This window comes from Pristiophorus japonicus, chromosome 14 (genome assembly GCF_044704955.1).
Source record: "Pristiophorus japonicus isolate sPriJap1 chromosome 14, sPriJap1.hap1, whole genome shotgun sequence".
In the NCBI taxonomy this organism is placed as follows: domain Eukaryota; kingdom Metazoa; phylum Chordata; class Chondrichthyes; family Pristiophoridae; genus Pristiophorus; species Pristiophorus japonicus.
The window spans coordinates 35,544,955-35,565,594 of record NC_091990.1 but is presented as its reverse complement, the minus strand read 5'-3'; the positions used below and the strand labels follow the sequence as shown (position 1 = coordinate 35,565,594).

At 41.3% G+C, this 20,640-nt stretch overlaps 1 protein-coding gene across 3 annotated transcripts in view; it reads right to left on the bottom strand.

Annotated features, from left to right (window-relative positions):
* cap1 (CAP, adenylate cyclase-associated protein 1 (yeast)) overlaps nucleotides 1–20,640 on the bottom strand; it is a 64,133-nt gene that overhangs the window by 29,702 nt on the left and 13,791 nt on the right. For 2 of the 3 annotated variants that reach the window (XM_070899133.1, XM_070899134.1), the window contains exons 2-6: nucleotides 20,285–20,411; nucleotides 15,372–15,472; nucleotides 12,988–13,065; nucleotides 2,059–2,202; nucleotides 757–842 (exon numbers count right to left, since the gene is read on the bottom strand). In XM_070899133.1, coding sequence (XP_070755234.1) covers nucleotides 757–842; nucleotides 2,059–2,202; nucleotides 12,988–13,065; nucleotides 15,372–15,472; nucleotides 20,285–20,402 — 527 coding nt within the window. In that variant the 5' untranslated portion in view covers nucleotides 20,403–20,411. The remainder of the gene's footprint in view (nucleotides 1–756; nucleotides 843–2,058; nucleotides 2,203–12,987; nucleotides 13,066–15,371; nucleotides 15,473–20,284; nucleotides 20,412–20,640) is intronic. The other variant, XM_070899135.1, reaches the window with a different exon arrangement.

Here is a 20,640-nt window from a genome sequence, read left to right as displayed (position 1 = left end):
GCCAATACTCATTGGAGTTCAGAAGAACAGGAGGGGATATTATCGAAACATGCAAGATATTGAGTGGCTCGACAAGGTGGATGCAGGAGAGGATATTTCCACTCATAGGGGAAACTAAAATTAGGGAGCATAGTCTCAGAATAAGGGGCCACCCATTTAAAACTGAGATTAGGTGGAATTACTTCTCTCTCAGGGTTGTTAATCTATGGTATTCCCTGCCCCAGAGAGCTGCGGAGGCTGGATCATTGAATATATTTAAGAAATAGGCAGATTTTTGAGAGATAAGGGAATAAGGGGTTATGGGGAGCGGGCAGGGAAGTGGAGCAGAGTCCATGGTCAGATCAGCCATGATCTTATTAAATGGCGGAGCAGACTCTAGGGACCAAATGGCCTGCTCCTATTTCTTATATCCTTGTCCTAATTGATGATTGTGGATACAGAAAGCATCAACTTTGAAAACATCCCAATACATTCAAAATACTTAAATTAAGTATGAATTGGAAATTTCGGCTGGCCTTTTTGCATTGTTGATCATGGTGAAATATGGAAACTATGTACAGCTTAGAAGATCTGTGGTTCTTCTTTAAATTACAGAGACAGGGCACGTTTGAAAATTATGCAGGAGTTGTCATTATGCTAGTCTGCAGAAAATTATGTACAGAAAATTAATAAAAATATTAACACTTTCAGAGCTGATAAAACTTTCTGTAAATGCAAAAGGAATCCAAGGGTAATGATAGTAAATGGCAGTCATACGTGTCTTTGTAGTCCTTCAGAACCCTATTGGTGTAAAACATAGCGGCATCGGTCATCTCCTTAACATAGGGACCAGGTTTGGGAGTCTAGAAAAAAAAAAGCCATCTCGTTAATTTCCATGTAAAGTGCCACAGGAATGCCACAATTTTGCGATTTGTTATGTACTTAAATTGTATAAACCAGCTTCAAGACTCCAAAGGGAAGAACATTCCCATATACAGTTCCCACCACTTACACCATCCACGCTCATCATGAGCAGCCACCTATATCGGACAAATAATGCTGACCATTTGCCATTACCAGTAGAGAATAGCAGCAATGACAAAGATGTCACTTATAACGTATAAAGCCTGTCGACTATTTCGGGAAGTTAAAAATGTATTTTGCACATTGCTAATACCTTGTATTTACCAATTTAAAGTTCTGCTGATTTCAGGAAAAGTCTTCAAAATCAAGCAGCTTCAATCAACTGTTCACACCTTGTTAGTGCGATTACCTTTGTGATGAGATTCTTGGCACTGATATTGATTCAGATGCAACTGCTAAATGGAGACTTCAGGCATTGTGCATCAACCCTGTCTCTTTTTAAATATGCACGAGAAATGTTTTCATTACATGTAGAAAACTATCCTGATGGCCAGATGATGTTTTTGGTGCAGAGCACATCAATTGGTTACGTTTGACTAAGACCTGCTGTTTCATTGCTCCAATCTATTTTGGGTTTACTGCATACCGCACCACTAGCACACCCACTATAAACGGTAGGGACTGTACTAACAGCCAACATTTCCTTTAAGCTGCACAGCTCTCTGTCAGTCCTGCGCAACCCAGGACCGGCTTTTTCAATGTTAAATTTTGCTCATGCACGAAACTGTGAATGGGCCACACAGCCCCTTAAAGGGGCTGCACACCCCAAAAAATTAGGGGAAACATTGCTAACAGTTGCAGTTTGCTCATTGCCATTTTTCTCCTTCAGGCTGGGCACTCTTCCATCTTGCACACTCCCCAAGTGATTCCACAAGAGTCGATTTAACCCAGGGATAGTGTCAATTTGCAACGCCAAGACTGAATGTTAGTTATGAACAAAAATGTACTTTTTTATTTTTGTTCATTTTGAAGGTGAAGTTTATAAATAAATCTCCAGGTTATGTAGCGATCAAAAAGTCCACATATGAAAATCAAGTCCCTTATCAAAAGCATATCAAAAATCATGAATGCATGCCGTACCAAATTAGATCACTGCCTTCCTGTTAACACTATTGGGCAAGACTGCTTGCTTAGTCTAACAAGCAGAATACTTACAATTTCCAACCATCCTAGACCAGGAACACTCTCACTAACTGCCGACAGATGATTAAACTGTTTGCTTGGACGGTTTTTCTCTCTGAAATCTTGGATCTGCAGAATTTTATTGGAGAGGGGCTGAAGTAGTTGGGTCAATTCATTCTGCAAAAAAAAAAAGAGGCAGATAAATAGTGTTATCATTGCAGAGAACATTAAATTAGCGTACAGCAAAAGAAATAACATGGTAACAAGTCAAATATCAAGTGTGGAAAAAAAAAAGCAAAATACATTATTCACAACACCGTGCTCGACATGCAGTCATTCCAGCCGCAGATAAATATACATTGGATGATTGTGGACCCCCATGGGTCCCAGTTTGAACATTCTCTGCTCCACAACAAGTGAAACATCCTTGTCAAAAAGGAAATCAATTTTCTCTCACCCCTCAGAAAAGTGCAACACTCAAGCTCGTCACTAGCAGCTGAGAAAATGCATTCCAAGGTGACTGGTCTTCAGGTTCTCTGCTTTCCCTCCTTCGCCTCACTCCCCCACTTCACTTAATTCCTTGTGATGACATAGCCAAGACCAGCAACAATGTGGGTAAATCAAGGGCCACAAAACCAGATCCCATTGAGTGCACTTAACATTAAATGCAAATGAGAAACATTGTTTGGGCTGCTCGACTACAGCAAAGAAACTTGCCACCACTGGTTATCAGTTCTTATTCAGTTATTGGTTGAATATTTTTGTTGCATTACCGAGGATAACATATATTTTTTTTAAAAACAGTGTTTTTTTTTTAAAGTCTATTTTGGCAACTTACAATTTAGATCAGTAATATGAAATATTGTCATTAAAGTGGTTTCAAAATAAATTCCACTGTTCATTAAATTCTTCCAAAAATGCTATCTGTAATGGGGGAAAAGTTAATAAAAAGGTGCCATGTGGCACAACAGTTTAAAAAAAATAAAATGTTTAAAAACTCTAGTAAAGGATCATAATGCATCTCAAAACTGCAACTATAATATTCTCATTAATATGTACAGAAACTAATTTGCAGCAGTCAACCACCAATTTTTCACTCATGGACGTACAGGCTAATCCAAACAAACGAGAACTGCGTGGCAACCCACTCCAAACACTGACACAAGGATACCTCCATTATTGCCTTCTGAACAGATTGTATTTACAGGAAATACATTGGGCCCAAGTTTCCACATGATTCGCGCCTGATTTTTAGGAGCAACTGGTGGAGAACGGACTATTTTAGAAATCGCAATTCTCCACATTTTTTTTTCTGCAGTTCTAGTCAGGTAGAACAGTTCTAGTTTAGAACAGAATTTTTTCTTCAAATGGGGGCGTGTCCGGCCACTGACGGCTGATTTCAAAGTTTCCACAGTGAAAATGTACTCCAAACTAAAGTAGAATGGCGCCACTGAAGATTTTTGTAGAACTGAAAAAACCTGTTTTACACATTAAAAAATCAGGCGCAGGTTACAAATTAGGCGTCCAGAACGAGGTGGGGGGGGGAAGGGAACTCATTAAATTCGACAATAAATCCTTATTTATACTTCTACAAATATTATACAAATAAATCCAACCTGAATAAACATTTATAAGCCAAGAAAAGATTAAATAAACCATCTTCCTACCTGTGTGAAAGTGCTTCAGCCAGGGAGAATTCTGCAGCTGTTCGTGCCGCTGAGCGAGAGGGAGGGAGAGAGGGAGAGAGAAGGGGAGAGGGAGAGGAGAAGAGAGGGAGGGGAGAAGAGAGGGGGGGGGGGGTCGGGGAACAGGAGCGGGCCTCAGGTCGGGTCAGGGGGGAGGGGAGCGGGTGTCTGGTCGGGGGGGAGCGAGTGTCGGGTCTGGTCGGGCGGGGAGCAGGAGCTGGCCGTGGGAGGAGCCTCATTCACGCAGCCCCAGTGAGGCCATTCAGCCAGGGCTAGGGGCTGCGTGCTTCGGGCCCCTCCCACAGTTCGGCGCCTGGAGCTACTGCACTTGCGTGCCGACTGTAGCGCGCATGTGCAGAGGTCCCGGCACTGTTTTCAGCGCCGAGACCTGGCTCCGCCCCCCCCATAGCTCGTGCTGACTGCGCCGAGTGCCACAGGACCTGTAAATCGGTGGAGAATACCGAGGATTTTTTTAGGCGCCGTTTTAGGCGCGAAAAACGGGCGCCCAGCTCGGAGGGGCGCCCGTTTTTTTTCTTGTGGAAACTTGGGCCCTTAGATTCTGCTTCAACACTGATCCTCCACCAAGAAAGGAGGTTTCTTTCCACCTTTTTTTGGCTAGTTAGCATAACAAAAACCTGCTACATTTATTAAATTTCATGAGCTATCCGATGACACTTCAGGGTTATAATTGGACCGGGGCACAGACAAATCAGATTGGATTTTTTTCTTTTCATATTTCCATTATAAGTTCCTCTATCAACATTTATAATACTGTAATTACACTATCTTGTCAGTGGTAGTGCTACAATGCCACCTGGGAATGGTGTAATTAGAATGACGAGATTATTTAAGCAATCTCCATTACAGATGTGGATACAGGAATTTATAATGAAAAATGTCAACAGGAAATAGGTTTTTAAAGTTGAAAAATAAACACAAATTGCATCTTTTTAAAACTAAAGTCTTCTGAGCACTTCCAAGTTGCATATGTTTGAAGATTGCTTTTAAAGACACCTTTCTGTTCTTAAGCAAATCTCACTAATTGTACAGACATTGGCCTGGAAATCCCGGCCTCCCAAGGTCCATACTGAATGTCCGGGAAGGCATCGCAAAAGCCGTTTTACAGCGCACAATGTGCACGTGCTGAAAACCGGCTTTTCCGATCTGTCAAGCTGGCTGGAGCTTGACAGATCCAACGCATATCAGAAGCGAGATCATTTTGCAAGGGCAAGATTGCGGGATTTACCCATATCTTGCCCAGCAAATGTCCTCAAAATTCTTGCGCTTGATCAAATCAGGCGCATAGCCTATTTTTACAGGCATAAAAGTTTTAAAACACACTTAAAACAAACAACATTTAAAAAACATTTTATTTTTAAAAACCCTGCCCACTAAGGTAAGTTTATTTTTAACCCTAATTACAAAACTTTAAAATATCGGAATATATATTTTTCTAAGACATTTATTAACTTTAATTTCAATTAATTTTAATTATGTGCAGCGTGTTTTTTATTTTTTATTATGGTGTTTAGTGTGTTTGTTTTTCCTCGTTGATAGCAATGAGAACTCGTAGATACAGAGTTCCCATTGCTATTAATGAGAAAGCTGTGGAATACCATACCCAATTGGGAGCGCGTTTTGCAGCGCGGGAAGAGAAGGCCCCCCCCAGCAGAATTCCATGCTCCTCCGGGACCACCAGGTGCTTTTGTAGAAATTTTTCAGGTCGGAGGCATCCGCCCACGGGAAGCCTCCGACCACAATTTCTGGGCCAGTATGTTCCTTGGTTTCATAGCAACTTACAGCATAGAAGGAAGCCATTCGGCCCATTGTGCCTGTGCTGGCGTTTTGAAAGAGCAGTCTTGCTTAGTCCCACATCCTCGCTTTTTGTCCATAACCCTCTAAGTTCCTCATCCTCAAGTATCTGTCCAACACCCTTTTAAAATTATTTATGGAATTAACTTCCACTACTTTTTCAGTCAGTGTTCCAGATCCTGACAACTCATCTCCCTTCTAGATCCTGTGTCATTGATCTAGGTGTGGGTCATTTGCCCACCTTCAGGAAGAGGGACTATTTTGTTATTCCGTGATGTTGCTTACAGACAAACATATGATAAAATTATCCATTAATTATCTGCATTTTCTTTATTCTATCAAAGTGCTTAAAAAAACTTTTATCTTCAATATTATACTTGCCAACACATTTTAATTGTGTATTTAATGGACAGAGATCAAAGACCAGTTACTACAAGTCATCTGCTCATACCATATTTTTGTCCTTTACTATCGCTTCAGCCAGAATCAAGGAATCAATGCAAATGAGGGAATCAAAAGGGATCGTAAGTTCTTGACAAACAATGGTGCTATTATTGCCACAGCACCTTTTGGTATATTTTAAGATGTCAAGGACTTGTCCAATCTAAAAAACGGAGAGTACTATTGATCTCTTTTATACATGGCATTTTCTTTTCAGCTCAGCTTAACATCTCATCTGAAAAGCGGCACCTCCGAATGTGCATTGCTCCCTAACTACTACATTAAGCCATCAGCCTAGAATATGTCTCCAGAGTAGGACTTGACATCCTGACTCAGGCAAGAGTGCTGCCAGAGACAAGTTTGACACTTAACATTTATACTTAAATCTATTAGCTAGCAATGCAAAAATTCAATGGGATTCTCATTTGAACAAATATCAAAATAAGCCAAATGGGATTCCCATTTTTCTACTTGGCAACACAACAGTATCTTCATTATTTGAATGCTAGCTTTTTAAAAAAGAGGGACTTTTTAAAAAAAAAATAAAAGAGGATCCAGACCAAGAACTGATTAAATTTAATCAAGACTATAAAATCAATTATGAGGTGGCATCCAATTATTGAATCAGAATGGTTCCCAATAGGAAAATCCAAAATACAATAGTGCATGTTTTGGTACTACATAGTATTCTCACAAAAGGGGCCATCAGTATTACTAGTGTGGCAAAGCAAAATATTTGCTGCAGAGTGTTATTCTGAAGCTAATGTTAAATTAGTATAAAAGACACAGTTTTACCCTGTATCTATTTTGTGGTCAGAGTTGGAACGCTCATTACTGAATGAAAACTGTGCAAAATGTTTAATTTCATCACTTGAACAAAAATCTAATGTAGACATATTTATAAATGAAAACTCCTCTCATCAGCATTTGTTCCAGCATAAATGCAAGACAAATCTAAACTACAAAGTCATGTAAAGTGGGAAACTAGGATTTGTGTTTTTTTTTAAATATCTATTTAATGCAAACCCAAATTAGAAAGAGAAAGAGAAATACACAGTACTGGGTCGAATCCAAACTGATGCGGATATAAATGCATAAATGGGCCCATGTTTCATTAGAAGAACTTTGTTTGCAAAAAAGCATGGCTAAACACTAGGCCACTGTTCCCAACATCCTTAATGCAAAACTTTGTTCTGGATACTAATATCACATTAACACCCTTTCTCTCCTGTTACCCATCAATAAGTCCTTTGCAGCAAGGTCCTTTGTTGAGTAAATTTTCATTTAGTAACTGAAGGGGAAAAATATCCATCAAACTTCTAAGAAGTAACTATAGTCATAAGGCTTAGCCAACATCACACACAGCAATGGAAGGCAGAACATAAAAAGGAACAAATTTCATAGAATCATAGACATTTACAGCACGGAAGGAGGCCATTTCGGCCTATTGGGTCCATGCCGACAGACAAAGAGCTATCCAGACTAATCCCACTTTCCAGCTCTTGGTCCATAGCCCTGTATCCTTTAAATGTGGTGAGGGTTTCTGCCTCTCTCACCCTTTCAGGCAGAGAGTTCCAGACCCCCACCACTCTTTGGGTGAAGAAATTTCCCCTCGTATCTCCTCTAAACCGTCCCCCAATTACTTTAAATCTATACCCCAGGTTGTTGACCCATCTGCCAAGGGAAACAGGTCCTTCTTATCCACTCTATCCAGACCCCTCATAATTTTACACACTTTAATAAGGTCTCCCCTCAGCCTCTTCTGTTCCAAAGAAAACAGACCCAGCACCTCCAATCTTTCCTCAGCCAAAATTCTCCAATCCAGGCAACATTCTTGTAAATCTCCTCTGCACCCTTTCCAGTGCAATCACATCTTTCCTGTAATGTGGTGACCAGAACTGCACACAGTACTCCAGCTGCAGTCTAACCTCGGTTTTATACAGTTCCTTGCTCTTGTATTCCATGCCTTGACTAATAAAGCCAAGTATTCCATATAGCAATGTGTATACCCTTGCCTTGTTAGACCTCCCCAAATGCATTACCTCACACTTATCCGGATTGAATTCCATTTGCCACTGTTCTGCCCACCTGACCAGTACATTGATATCTTCCTACAGTCCACAGCTTTCTTCTTTGTTATCAACCACACAGCCTATTTTAATGTCATCTGCAAACTTCTTAAATCATACACTCAACATTCAAGTCCAAGTCATTGATATATACCACAAAAAGGGACCCAGCACTGAGCCCTGTGGAACCCCACTGGATACAGCCTTCCAGTCACAAAAACACCCATCAACCATTACCCTTTGTTTCCTGCCTCAGAGCCAATTTTGGATCCAACTTGCCACTTTGCCCTGGATCCTATGGGTTTTTACTTTCGTGACCTGTCTGCCACGAGGGACCTTATCAAAAGCTTTGCTAAAATCCATATACACTACATCATCGACCCTCCTAGTTACCTCCTCGAAAAGTTCAAACAAGTTAGTCAGAAACGATCTTCCTTTAACAAATCCATGCTGACTGTCCTTGATTAATCCAGGTCTTTCCAAATTAAGATTTATCCTGCCCTCAGAAATTTTTCCAATAATTTTCCCACCACTGAGATTAGGCTGACTGGCCTGTAATTACTCAGTCTATCCCTTTCTCCTTTTTTAAACAAAGGTACAACACTAGCAGTCCTCCAACACCATACCTGTAGCCAGAAAGGACTGGAAAATAATGGTCAGTGCTTCTGCTATTTCCTCTTTTGCTTCTCTTAACAGCCTGGGATACATTTCATCCGGGACTGGGGATTTATCCACTTTCAAAGCTGCTGAGGCCCTTAATACTTCCTCTCCCACTATGTTTATCTCGCCTAATATTTCACACTTCTCCTCCCTCATTGCAAAGTGTGCATCGCCCCTCTCTTGTGAAAACAGATGCAAAGTATTCATTAAAAATTATACCCACATCTTCTGGCTCCACACAGATTTCCTTTATGGTCTCTAATAAGCCCCACTCTTTCTCTAGTGATCCTCTTGCTCTTAATGTATTTAGAAAACATCTTTGGGTTTTCCCTGATTTTACTTGCCAACATTCTTCTCTTTGCTTTCCTGATATCTTTTTTAATTGCACCCTATACTCCGAGTTTCTGCGGTATTGAGTTCTCGGTATCGGTCATAAGTTTCCCTTTCTTTCTTTCTTTATTCTACCCTGCATGTCCCTCAACACCCAGAGGGCTCTAGATTGGTTAGCCCCACTTTTTTTAAAAAAGGGAACATACTTGTTCTGTATCCTCAGGATCTCCTCCTTGAATGCCTCCCTCTGCTCTACCATCAAGTAGACGTTTCCAGTCCACTCTGGCCAAATCCCATCTCAGCAAAAATTGGCTTTACCCCAATTGAGAACTTTTATTCCTGGTCCACCTTTGTCCTCTTCCACAACGCCCCAAAATCTTACAGAATTATGATCACTAGCATCAAAATGTTCTCCCACTGATGCCCCTTCCACCTGCCCCTCTTCATTCCCCAAAATCAAGTCCAGACCGCCCCATCCCTTGTTGGGTTTGTTACATATTGGCTAAAGAAGTTCTCCTGAATGCATTTTAGGAATTCCACACACGCTGTACAATTTACACTGCTTTTTCCCCCAGTTAATATTAGTTTGTGTCACACTGATCGAGCACAGAAACAGTTACACTGTCAAACATGTATTTAATTTGCAATGAGTTGTGAGCACTAGAACACATACAAGTTCCAGTTGTCATAACATGCTACTCTCTGAAAATTGTTTGTAAATAGAAATTGAATACAATTTTAATAGCACATGAAATTTGCAATGCAGTTGCAGCAATAATAATGTATGACCTAGTTTACCTGCAGTACAATTTATATTCTATAAAATAAATAAGGACGTACTTCTATATACTAGTGTAAAGTATAGCTCAGATTTTACACTGTGCAGTCGACCATAACTTTGCTGATTGAAAACTGCAAAATGTTTCAACATTCTGTAATGAGCATCCCAAGCCAGATAAACCACAAAATCAATACAGGGTAAAATATTGGCCCTGAAATTCTGGCCTCACTGGGTCTGTACGGAATACATACGGACCCTCAAGGCCCCACAAAAGCTGGTTTTCGGCGCATAATGCGCATGCACTGAAAACCGGCTTTTCCAACCTGTCAAGCTCTCGACAAATCTTCCGCATCCCCGCAGCCAGGACATTCGCGTGGGTGAGATTGGGCTGTTTGCCCACCTCTTGAATGTCCTTAAAACTCTTGCGCCTGGTAAAAGCAGGCGCATAGCCTACTTTTACCAGCGTAAGAGTTTTAAAACACAAAAATAAAAAATACATTGTTAAAAATCCTGTCCACTAAGGTAAGTTTATTTTAAACCCTAACTAAAACAAAAAAATCCAAAAAAATATTTTTTCTAAAACATTTCATTAACTTTCATTTCAATTAATGTTAAATATGTGAGGTGTTTTTTTATTTTTTAATGTTGTGTTTGGGTGTTTGAGAGGCGCGGGGGGGGGTGTTCTCATTGATAATGGGAGCTTGTACTTACGGAGTTCCCATCATCAATGAGAATACTGTACCTTCATTGGTTATCCAATGCCACGTGACTCCAGCTTCTCCCTGCATATCTCCAAGACGTGGACATGCTGCGAAGCACGGGAAGAGAAGGCCTCAGAACGGAATCGCTGGAAGGCGCAGGAGCAAAAAGGTAGGTGCGGACCGTTTTGCTTATTTTCAGGCAAGCGCCCACGGGATGCCCAGAACTGGGATTTCAGGCCCATGTCCTTTATACGAATTCAACGTTGAACTCAGAATAACCCTCTGCAGCACCTATGCAAATATTTCACGTCACCACACTAGCCATACTGATGGCCCCTTTGTGAAAATACTATTTCGTGCTAAAGCAGACTGTTGTAATTTGGAACCATTTTGAGGCGACCCAACATTTTAGAATGTAGTCTAGTAAAGGATATTTTGTTTTTTTAATCAAATACATCAGGGCATGAAAGGTACTGGCAGAGGGAGACTTCAGATTAACTGCATCAGCAAGCACTTCACAAGTGATTGTGACTGCAACTCATAATTAGCAGCTATTTTTAGTCTTGTGTTATACCTCAATTAGTCTCCAGTGGAAACCTTGGCGAGGATAAATAACCAAACATTTCAGTATTTCAGTTCATTTATCAGGGTTGTCACAGATTTAGCAAACTACAGTACAACCTCGCCGTCCGAGGCCGTTCTGGATTCCCGATTTTCGATTTGCTTTGCCATCACGAATCCGGAAACACCCTAGCCCAGATTCGGGTATTTCGGAACTGCAAAGGGACCCCGGGAATTCCCGCCGGGGAGGCCCAGAGGTAAGGGCAGCGGCGGCAAGACGAGCGAGCAGCGGGACCAGAGGTTGGCAGGATCGCCGGATCTAGATTCTGGGACAACCCTGCCACCGATAGGTCCGGAATCCGGAACTCCAGATTCTCAACACTGCAACTGTATTAACAAAACAAACTCCAGTTACAGAATTCCCTGTAAAGTATCTATTTAATGTGTCCTCTTGCTGGTGCCCCCACACTAATGATGTAATTGACCAAACAGAAACAAATACACTTTCTCAAACAGTTTAAACTATTCACTTTGAACCCTAAAAAAAGCTTAAACCCCCAATTTGTAATGAGCTCAATAAATTCCCTCGCTTGCGAAGGTGGTGACTTATCCTGGGTATGACCAAGACTGCCCAAATTCAGTTTTGCTTCCCAACACTGCAGCCAAAGTGGACGGAGGGCTGGATGAAAATAATACAAGAAAAAGGAGTAGGCCATACGGCTTCGCCATTCGATAAGATCATGGCTGATCTTCAACCTCAACTCCACATTCCCACCCTAACCCCATAATCCTTGACTCTGTCCAAAAATCTAGCGATCAGAGTCTTGACAAAACTCAATGACTGAGTATCCACAACTGTTGTGGATGTGGTAGAGAATTCCAATTTAAAAAAAATTCATTCACAGGATGTGGGCGTCACTGGCAAGGCCAGCATTTATTGCCCATCCCCAATTGCCCTTGAGAAGGTGGTGGTGAGCCACCTTCTTGAACCACTGCAGTCAGTGTGGTGAAGGAACTCCCAGTGCTGTTAGGTAGGGAGTTCCAGGATTTTGACCCAGCGACTATGAAAGAATGGCGAAATAGTTCCAAGTCAGGATGATATGCAACTTGGAGGGGAACTTGGGGTTGGCGATGTTCCCATGTGCCTGCTGCCCTTGACCTTCTAGGTGGTAGAAGTTGGTGGTTTGGGAGGTGCCGTCAAGAAGTCGTAACAAGTTGTTGCAGTGCATCTTGTAGATGGTACGCATTGCAGACATGGTGCACCGGTGGTGGAGGGAGTGAATGTTTAAGGTGGTGGATGGGATGCCAATCAAGCAGGCTGCTTTGTTCTGGATCGTATTGAGCTTCAAGTGTTGTTGGAGCTGCACTCATCCATCACACGCCTGACTTGTGCCTTATAAATGGCAGAAAGGCTTTGGGGAGTCAGGAGGCAAGTCACTCACCACAGAATACTTGGCTCTTATAGCCACAGTATTTATGTGGCTGTTCGTTAAGTTTCTGGTCAATAGTGACCTCCAGGATGTAGATTGGAGGGGCTAGAGTGCCGTCATTAAGCCATGGCTGACATCCAACATAAGCCTCTGCATTATTCTCTAAATGTCTCCAGCTCTAATTGCCCCTCCTTGATTGCAGAGAGAGATCTTTAAATAATAGTGTGGGGTACTCCCAAGCAAACTTCCATTAGCTCTCTACTGGATGCACACAGCATCAAATCCTATTCAAAACTAATCAATAAGGCTGTGATTGAAATGGCTTGTTATAAAATCATCTCACAATTTGTATTGATAAATGCAAAATATTACAAAACCATGAACAAAATAAATGAAAATATAATTATTGGATCTGAAAAACAGTCAGTTAAAAACATCTAGATTTGCAAGACCACCACAAGCAGATACAAAACCCATCGACTATCGACCTACCACTGGGGGCTGCTGGCACCGGGAGGCAGTCACCAGGAATGCTCTCTTCATCTTCAGAGCTTCAGTCATCATGTCAGCCTAAACAAATAGTAAAGCAAAAAAATACTGAATACACTACAAAATCTCATCGGATCCTTAATTCAAGTTTAGGTTCAAACATGTTTGAAATGGCATTTCGGTTTGTAACCAACCACGTCAATTTTCTGCTGTCAAATTTTACTTTGGCTCAATGTGAATGGGGCTACAGATGCAAAACTGAAATCGACGATCAATGTTTTGCCATTGAACGTATCAGTTTTGCGAGTCAGTATTCCAATCACTGGCAACAATTAGAAAAGATCAATTTAATGATTAATCGTCCTAACATTAAGCTGTCTTCATTGCCATTAGAAGAGGAAAGGCTTACAAAGTACTTTCATGCACACTTGTTTGAAAGGCAAGATTTGTAACTATTTTCTCGACACTAGATCATTCACAATACCCAGGGACAGGTACCACTGGCCTAACTGAACAGATTACTCAGCCCACCAACAGCCAGAAATGACGACGACTTGTGCAGTCACAGTATTATTGCTGCACAGGCACTGGTTAAAAACTCCCATTTTCAGTTGGGTTTTAGCATCTCGAGACAGCAGCTTTGCCTCCTTTCATTTATAAAAGCTCCTGCTGGCAGCAGTGCAATAGTAAAAATGAAGCATTTTTGTCTATGTATCATGTTGTTCATTACTTTCTGTCACTGTACATGTGGGTTTAAAAAACAGAAAATGGTGCAGCTGATTTGGATACAAATCCAGTAAATAAATAGCACTGCTCAGTGAGTTGGAAGATATATTGTCTCACAACGTGTTATCATTATACAGTCTTGCGAAGCTGCAAAGGAGCTCACATTCTTGTGCCTTGAAAAATTGCTTTAACTAGTCAATTTTGATTAATAGGGGCATTTCTCTCTCCAATTTTTCTTCCTCTCACTAGATGGACACTTTATTAAGCCTTTCTTGATCAAACTGAACAATCTAGCTAAAGCTATCGGAGACGCAAGTAGGCCAGAGTAACTCAGTGGACAGTCAGCAACATATCACCAAGTAAAGGTTAATGTACAGGGTCTTGTGTCTAGTCCAGGTTACATTGCAGTTTGTCACAGCAGACACTAATCCACTTACTGGTTAATATCAGTCATGACTTAGTGAATTGTTGATTTTACCATTGTCTGAAATGGAGACGATCACAAGGGTATATGCTAACTAGTACGCAAAACACTGCAATGAGGGCTTTCATCCACCTTTTCCTTTCCTGCAGGTGCTGACTCAATGTGGGTAGCTTCACAGGCTCCAACACTAATATCTCACCAAACTGGACACTCATTGGTCCCAAGTTTCCACATGATTTGCTCCTGATTTTTAGGAGCAACTGGTGGAGAACGGAGTATCTTAGAAATCGCAATTCTCCACATTTAAGTTTTCTGCAGTTCTAGTCATGTAGAACAGTTTCACTTTTGAACAGAATTTTTTTTCCCCAAAAGGGGGCGTGTCCGGCCACTGACGCCTGATTTGAAAGTTTCCACAGTGAAAACGTACTCCAAACTAACTTAGAATGGAGCAAGTGAAGATTTTTGTAGGCCTGAAAAAACCTTGTCTACACATTAAAAAATCAGGCGCAGGTTACAAATAAGGAATCCGGAACGAGGGGGGGGGGGGGGTACCCGCCACCTCCTACTTACAAAATCGGCGCGAGTGGTAGGCTCCGCCCCCTGGGCGCTGCGCCAAGCTGACATCGAGCTGAAAAGCGCTCGAGAATAGCGCGGTTTTTTTCAGGCGCCGTTTTCGGCGCGAAAAACGGGCGCCCAGCTCGGAGGGGCGCCTGTTTCACCGCGTGTGGAAACTTGGGGCCATTATGTGTAGGCTTAACTATTGTGTCAGTAGACTGGTTAACTGTGGTGGTAATGGGAGAATCTTCACAGCAGCCCTCACCCTTCTCACATGGGTTACTGGACAGTGATCGTGAGCAGGATCCATTGGATTTTTCACCTCCCTAACATCAGAATACTCAAGACGCTACCCTACTGGAGTTCAATTAACTCAACACAAGGATTGAACCTTAGGCTTTCTAAGTGTGTTGGTTCAATACAACAGCAGTGTATTTACTAACTGAGGCATCAAAGCTGAATATTTGGAACACAATTTCCTCAAAGCTGAGCACAACCACAGGCACTGTCCGGTCTACTTTTACAAAGCAAGATGCAAAATTGATAGATCTATCTTCATCTATGGATGCCTTTCTCCTTCCCCCCCCCCCCCGCCCTCTAACACTGTTATCAGGAACTATTAATGTGACGTGGCTGCCTATAATTCAACAATCACTTCTTTAAAAAAAACACAATTACTCACATGTTTCCCAACATCTCCACCAATCTCTTTGCTTAGTTTGTAATATGTTGCCACTGGCCCAGCAAGCAGCTCATCAAATGCCTTCACAAAGGGAACAAGCGCTGTATAAAAATGAGAACACAGACCCAGACTTAATATCTTAATCAATATTAGTGAAAACAAAACAAAACCATTTCATTTATACACACATTTAAAATGACTCGCGATCAAAGAATAAACATTTCCCTACAAGGATACCTTAATCCAAACAGACAATTAAATGCTTCTACAGGAATCTAAGCAAACTTTGTGCTGTTCAACCATTTCATGGCCAAGTATGCAGAAATGTACAGTTTGAAATCTGGTTGCATGTGTTTATACAAGTTAGATTTGAATTCATAAAAGGAGCTAATTCACAGGAAATTCAGTATAGTAGATGTAGCCTGAATCACTGCAATGCTTTTATTTAATAAAAACATAGAATTAGTAAGGCATTTAATCATACTGATTTTCCCATCTCAACTGTACTCTGTTTATGACTACAGAACATGGTGCCCTCCTCAGTACTATATATGCTTCAGTTTTAAAATAAAGGAAATGTCCTATCAGTGAAAAGTTTGCTGTCAGAATATACTAACCACATCTCTACCCCACACTGAAACACTAAAGTTTCTCTGTTTTATAACTTCCATTTTCTTTTTTAAAAAGCAGCTAAGTCTGCTTTTCTTGCAGACAATTACATCGGATTAATGCTGAGAGTATGTAATTAGTTGATCTGAATCAAGATTATGTTTTTTTTAATAAAAAAAAAAGTGAGGACTCTACAGACTGGATCCATTGCTCAATCACGATGTGGTCAGTAACTGATGTCAACAGAAGCATTTCTCATTTGCTTGAAGAATTTGGCAAACATATTCAACCATTGCAAAATAACGACTGAATTTCGAGTACAGACATCAGAAGCAATCTCTGACAACGTGGTTAAAGAGTATGTGTAATTAGATACTCTTATCAGAGCACATACTGGTGCAAAAATACTTCATAGCTGGTATGAACGCAGCAGGCTACCACCCCATTTTTCTACGACATCAACCTTCCATCCTTATTTTAATAGTATGCTCAGTTCTCAGTTTATTTTCCACTAAACATGGACTGACAGCACACCAGTTTCATTCACTGGAACACAGAATGTCTTCTCAAACATAATGTCAAACTTATTTGACTGTTAACTGTGCCGCAAACAATCCTACAAAAAATATTTTGACGAAAACAAGTCACATCAATCCCACTTGCCCAGGCAGTGAGCATTCTAGTTGCAAACAGAAGAGAGATATAGATTTGGGAGTGATCAAAGTTCAAGCTCAGTTTCAGCAGGTCAAAGCACACATGGTCCTAGGACCACAATATTAGGGTTCTATAAAGCTTGGTACACCCTCATTTAGGTGGCATTTCTAATCGTGAACTCCCACCTCAGGAAGGGCAGTGTAACTCTGGCATGAGATCGCCAAGCTATGAATTTAGACTTGATGCCTATGATTACAGCATATGGGGCTCAAAATTGGCCAGGAGTTGCTGTTTTTTTTTTGGAGCAACTTGATTTTTCTGGAGTATCTTAAAAATCCCCATTTTGCACAATTAGTGCCAGTGTAAGTGAGTTAGTTACGATTTTTTTTAGTTTTGTTTTTTCTCAAAAGGGGGCGTTACCAACCACCTACACCAGTTTTGGCTATTTAGGCCACTTTGGCCAGCTAATAATTACTCCAAATCTACCTAGACCAGCGTATGTGGCCACTTCAGAAAACCCTTGTGGAGAGTTAAGAAATCAGAGCTGTTAGGTACATCGGAGGCCAGCAGAACTTAATGACTTGACTAAAGAATATGACTAGGATCAAACAGCTTTACAGGACATCATGACAAACTTCACAAAGTTAATTTACTATACAACAGAAGTATTCATGGAAGCTTAAACTACAAAAATAATAGTAAAAGATAGTTGACTTAAATTGCCCTAATCAACTAATTTAAACAACTATTTGTTTGCAATGATTATGCTGGGCCAAAATTGAGCCCATATTATCTAAATAAAGTCTACTTCAACAAATAAGATATTCAGTGTTCCTCCGTCACTTATGTTCTTCTTTCACAAATAGCACCAGATGAATAGGCTTGACAAATGGTCACCACTATTCACGAGACAAAACATTTTTACATATTTTTTTCAAAATATCCAAAAGTCCAGGAAAATGACAAGCCATTAAGAAAGTTCAAAAATAGCTACAGTGCATAAAATTTCAAACCTGAGGTTGATCGCACCGGGAGGCCACTCGGCCAGGGATAGAAATGGGCATCGGGTCCCACATACACAGTGGCTGCAGCATGCAGAGGCTGGGTGTGAGGAGCTACTGCAAATGCGCAGACACTCCACTGCGCATGTGCAGACGTCACGGCACTGTTTTCAGTGCAGGACGCTGGCTCTGCCCCCGACTGGCCACGCTGCGCGACGACAGAGGCCGGACAGTGGCCAAAGTGGGGGGCGATTTTCTTTGGCGCACTTACCGGAGATGCGCCACTTTTCGCCGTTAAGTGCGCCGAAGAAAAGGGGTGGGCCAAATTTGAACCCATTGAAACTAAGAGTAAATTACTCTGGAAAAAAAAAATCAATGGATCTGAACTGCTGGGACAATGGGGGTCAGTGAGGATTTTGGTTTTTTTTTTAAAAAAAGAAGAGGACTTCTGAATTGACTACAGGTGTTTGGCTTGTTGCCTCGCACAGAAAGTGAGACAATGGATGGTTGGTGCCTGGGATGAAATCAGCCCAAGAAAGGTGGTGAGAATGTATGGGCCAGATGGACCTTTCTCACCCTGGATATGGAAACACATGGACTATTGGTTTGCTGAATACTATATATTGCACAAAAAATTAGTAATAAAACGTCCCAAGGAACCAGTGGATGTGGTGTATTTGGACTTCCAGAAGGCATTTGACAAGGTGCCACATAAAAGGTTACGGCACAAGATAAAAGTTCACGGGGTTGGGGGTAATATATTAGCATGGATAGAGGATTGGCTAACGAATAGAAAACAGAGAGTCGGGATAAATGGTTCATTCTCTGGTTGACAACCAGTAACTAGTGGGCTGCCGCAGGGATCAGTGCTGAGACCCCAACTATTTACAATCTATATTAACAACTTGGAAGCAAGGACTGAGTGTAACGTAGCCAAGTTTGCTGACGATGCAAAGATGGAAGGAAAAGCAATGTGTGAGGAGGACACAAAGAAATCTGCAAAAGGACATAGAAAGGCTAAGTGAGTGGGCAAAAATTTGGCAGATAGAGTATAATGTTGGAAATTGAGAGGTCATGCACTTTGGCAGAAAAAAAAAATCAAAAGAGCAAGTTAGTATTTAAATGGAGAAAGATTGCAAAGTGCTGCAGTACCGCAGGACCTGTGCATGAAACACAAAAGGATAGTATGCAGGTACAGCAAGTGATCAGGAAGGCCAATGGAATCTTGGTCTTTATTGCAAAGGGGATGGAGTATAAAAGAATGGAAGTCTTGCTACAGCGATACAGGGTATTGGTGAGGGCACACTTGGAATACCGCGTGCAGTTTTGGTTTCCATATTTACGAAAGGATATACTTGCTTTGGAGGCAGTTCAGAGCAGGTTCACTAGGTTGATTCCGGAGATGAGGAGGTTGACTTATGAGGCAAGGTTGAATAGGTTGGGCCTCTACTCATTGGAATTCAGAAAGTGATCTTATCAAAACGTATAAGATTAAGAGGGGACTTGACAAGGTGGATGCAGAGAGGATGTTTCCACTGATGGGGGAGACTAGAACTAGAGGGCATTATCTTAGAATAAGGGGCCGCCCATTTAAAACTGAGATGAGGAGAAATTTCTTCCCTCAGAGGGTTGTAAATCTGTGGAATTCACTGCTTCAGAGAGCTGTGGAAGCTGGGACATTGAAAAAAATTTAAGACAGAAAGAGACAGTTTCTTAAATTATATGGGGTTATGGGGAGCGGGCTGAGACCATGATCGGATCAGCCATGATCTTATCGAATGGCGGAGCAGACTCGAGGGGCCGTATGGCCTACTTCTGTTATTTCTTATGTTCTTAACTTACGTTAACAACATATGACATCGAGCCACCTAGAACAGGTGATCAAAAGCTTGGTCAAAGAGTTAGGTTTTGAGGAAGGTCTTAAAGGAGAAGAGGTAGAGAGGTGGAGGTTTCTGGACGGTACTCCCAAGCTTAGGGCCTAGGCAGATGAAGGCACAGCTGCCAATGGTGGAGCGATGAAAATTGGGGATACGCAAGTGGAGCACAGATCTCGGACAGTTGATGGAGGTTAGAGATAAGGGGCAATGTAATGCAGGTCAATGAGACTTGGTGTGAGTTAGGATACAATTTCCTACATTAAACATTCTCCTCCACTTTGAACCAAGCAAACCACACAAGGGTAATGCTGTATGCTGGAGTTGGACCAACATGCATCACCAGAAAGTGCCTGCCTCTAACAGATGCAATTTAAAGGTAAATTGTATGTCAACAGCAACAACGAATTCATGCCAACTGTCCTGGCCAAGAACCCACGCTCTCTTATTAGAACAGCAAGCCAATTCATAAGGCAACCCGGAGTCTTTTAAGATCACCGTGCATAAAAACAAAGCTTCCAATTATCATACTAACAAGCTTAATCAATACACATAGGATCTGTATTAGCGTATGTACAACTAACAACTCTCCTTAAATCTGCAATAGACTGATCCAGCCATAACCAGGTCATGCTATTCAATCCCAAAGCAACAATAATTCAGACACACAGAATATACCAACACAGATCATTCATTCAATCACATCATGACAGAATAAATTGCATTCAAGAATTTTTAATTCTCTCAAATATTCAAAATCCATGTTTGCCATTACCATCAGATCCACTACCTGCATCGCCAGAACCAGCTCCGTGTCCATCGGATAGACCTATTGTCTCCAATCGTATCACAGCTTTCTCCAGCCTTTGTACAAGGGCGTCCATGTTTGCCATTGTTCAAGTCTAAAGCGAGAAAAGATCAATAAAATTAGTCATACACTGAAGTGGTCACCACATTAAAAAAAAAGCCACATTGCTCACGCAAATGTTATGCTACCTCACCATGTGTGGCACACCCTTTCAAAAATGATTCACAACAGTTGAACTATAGTAACCTTTTTCCAACACTTTGCATGAAGCTGTATCCCCTCCATGTTACCAACACAAAAACACTTTTATCACTTTCCCCTTT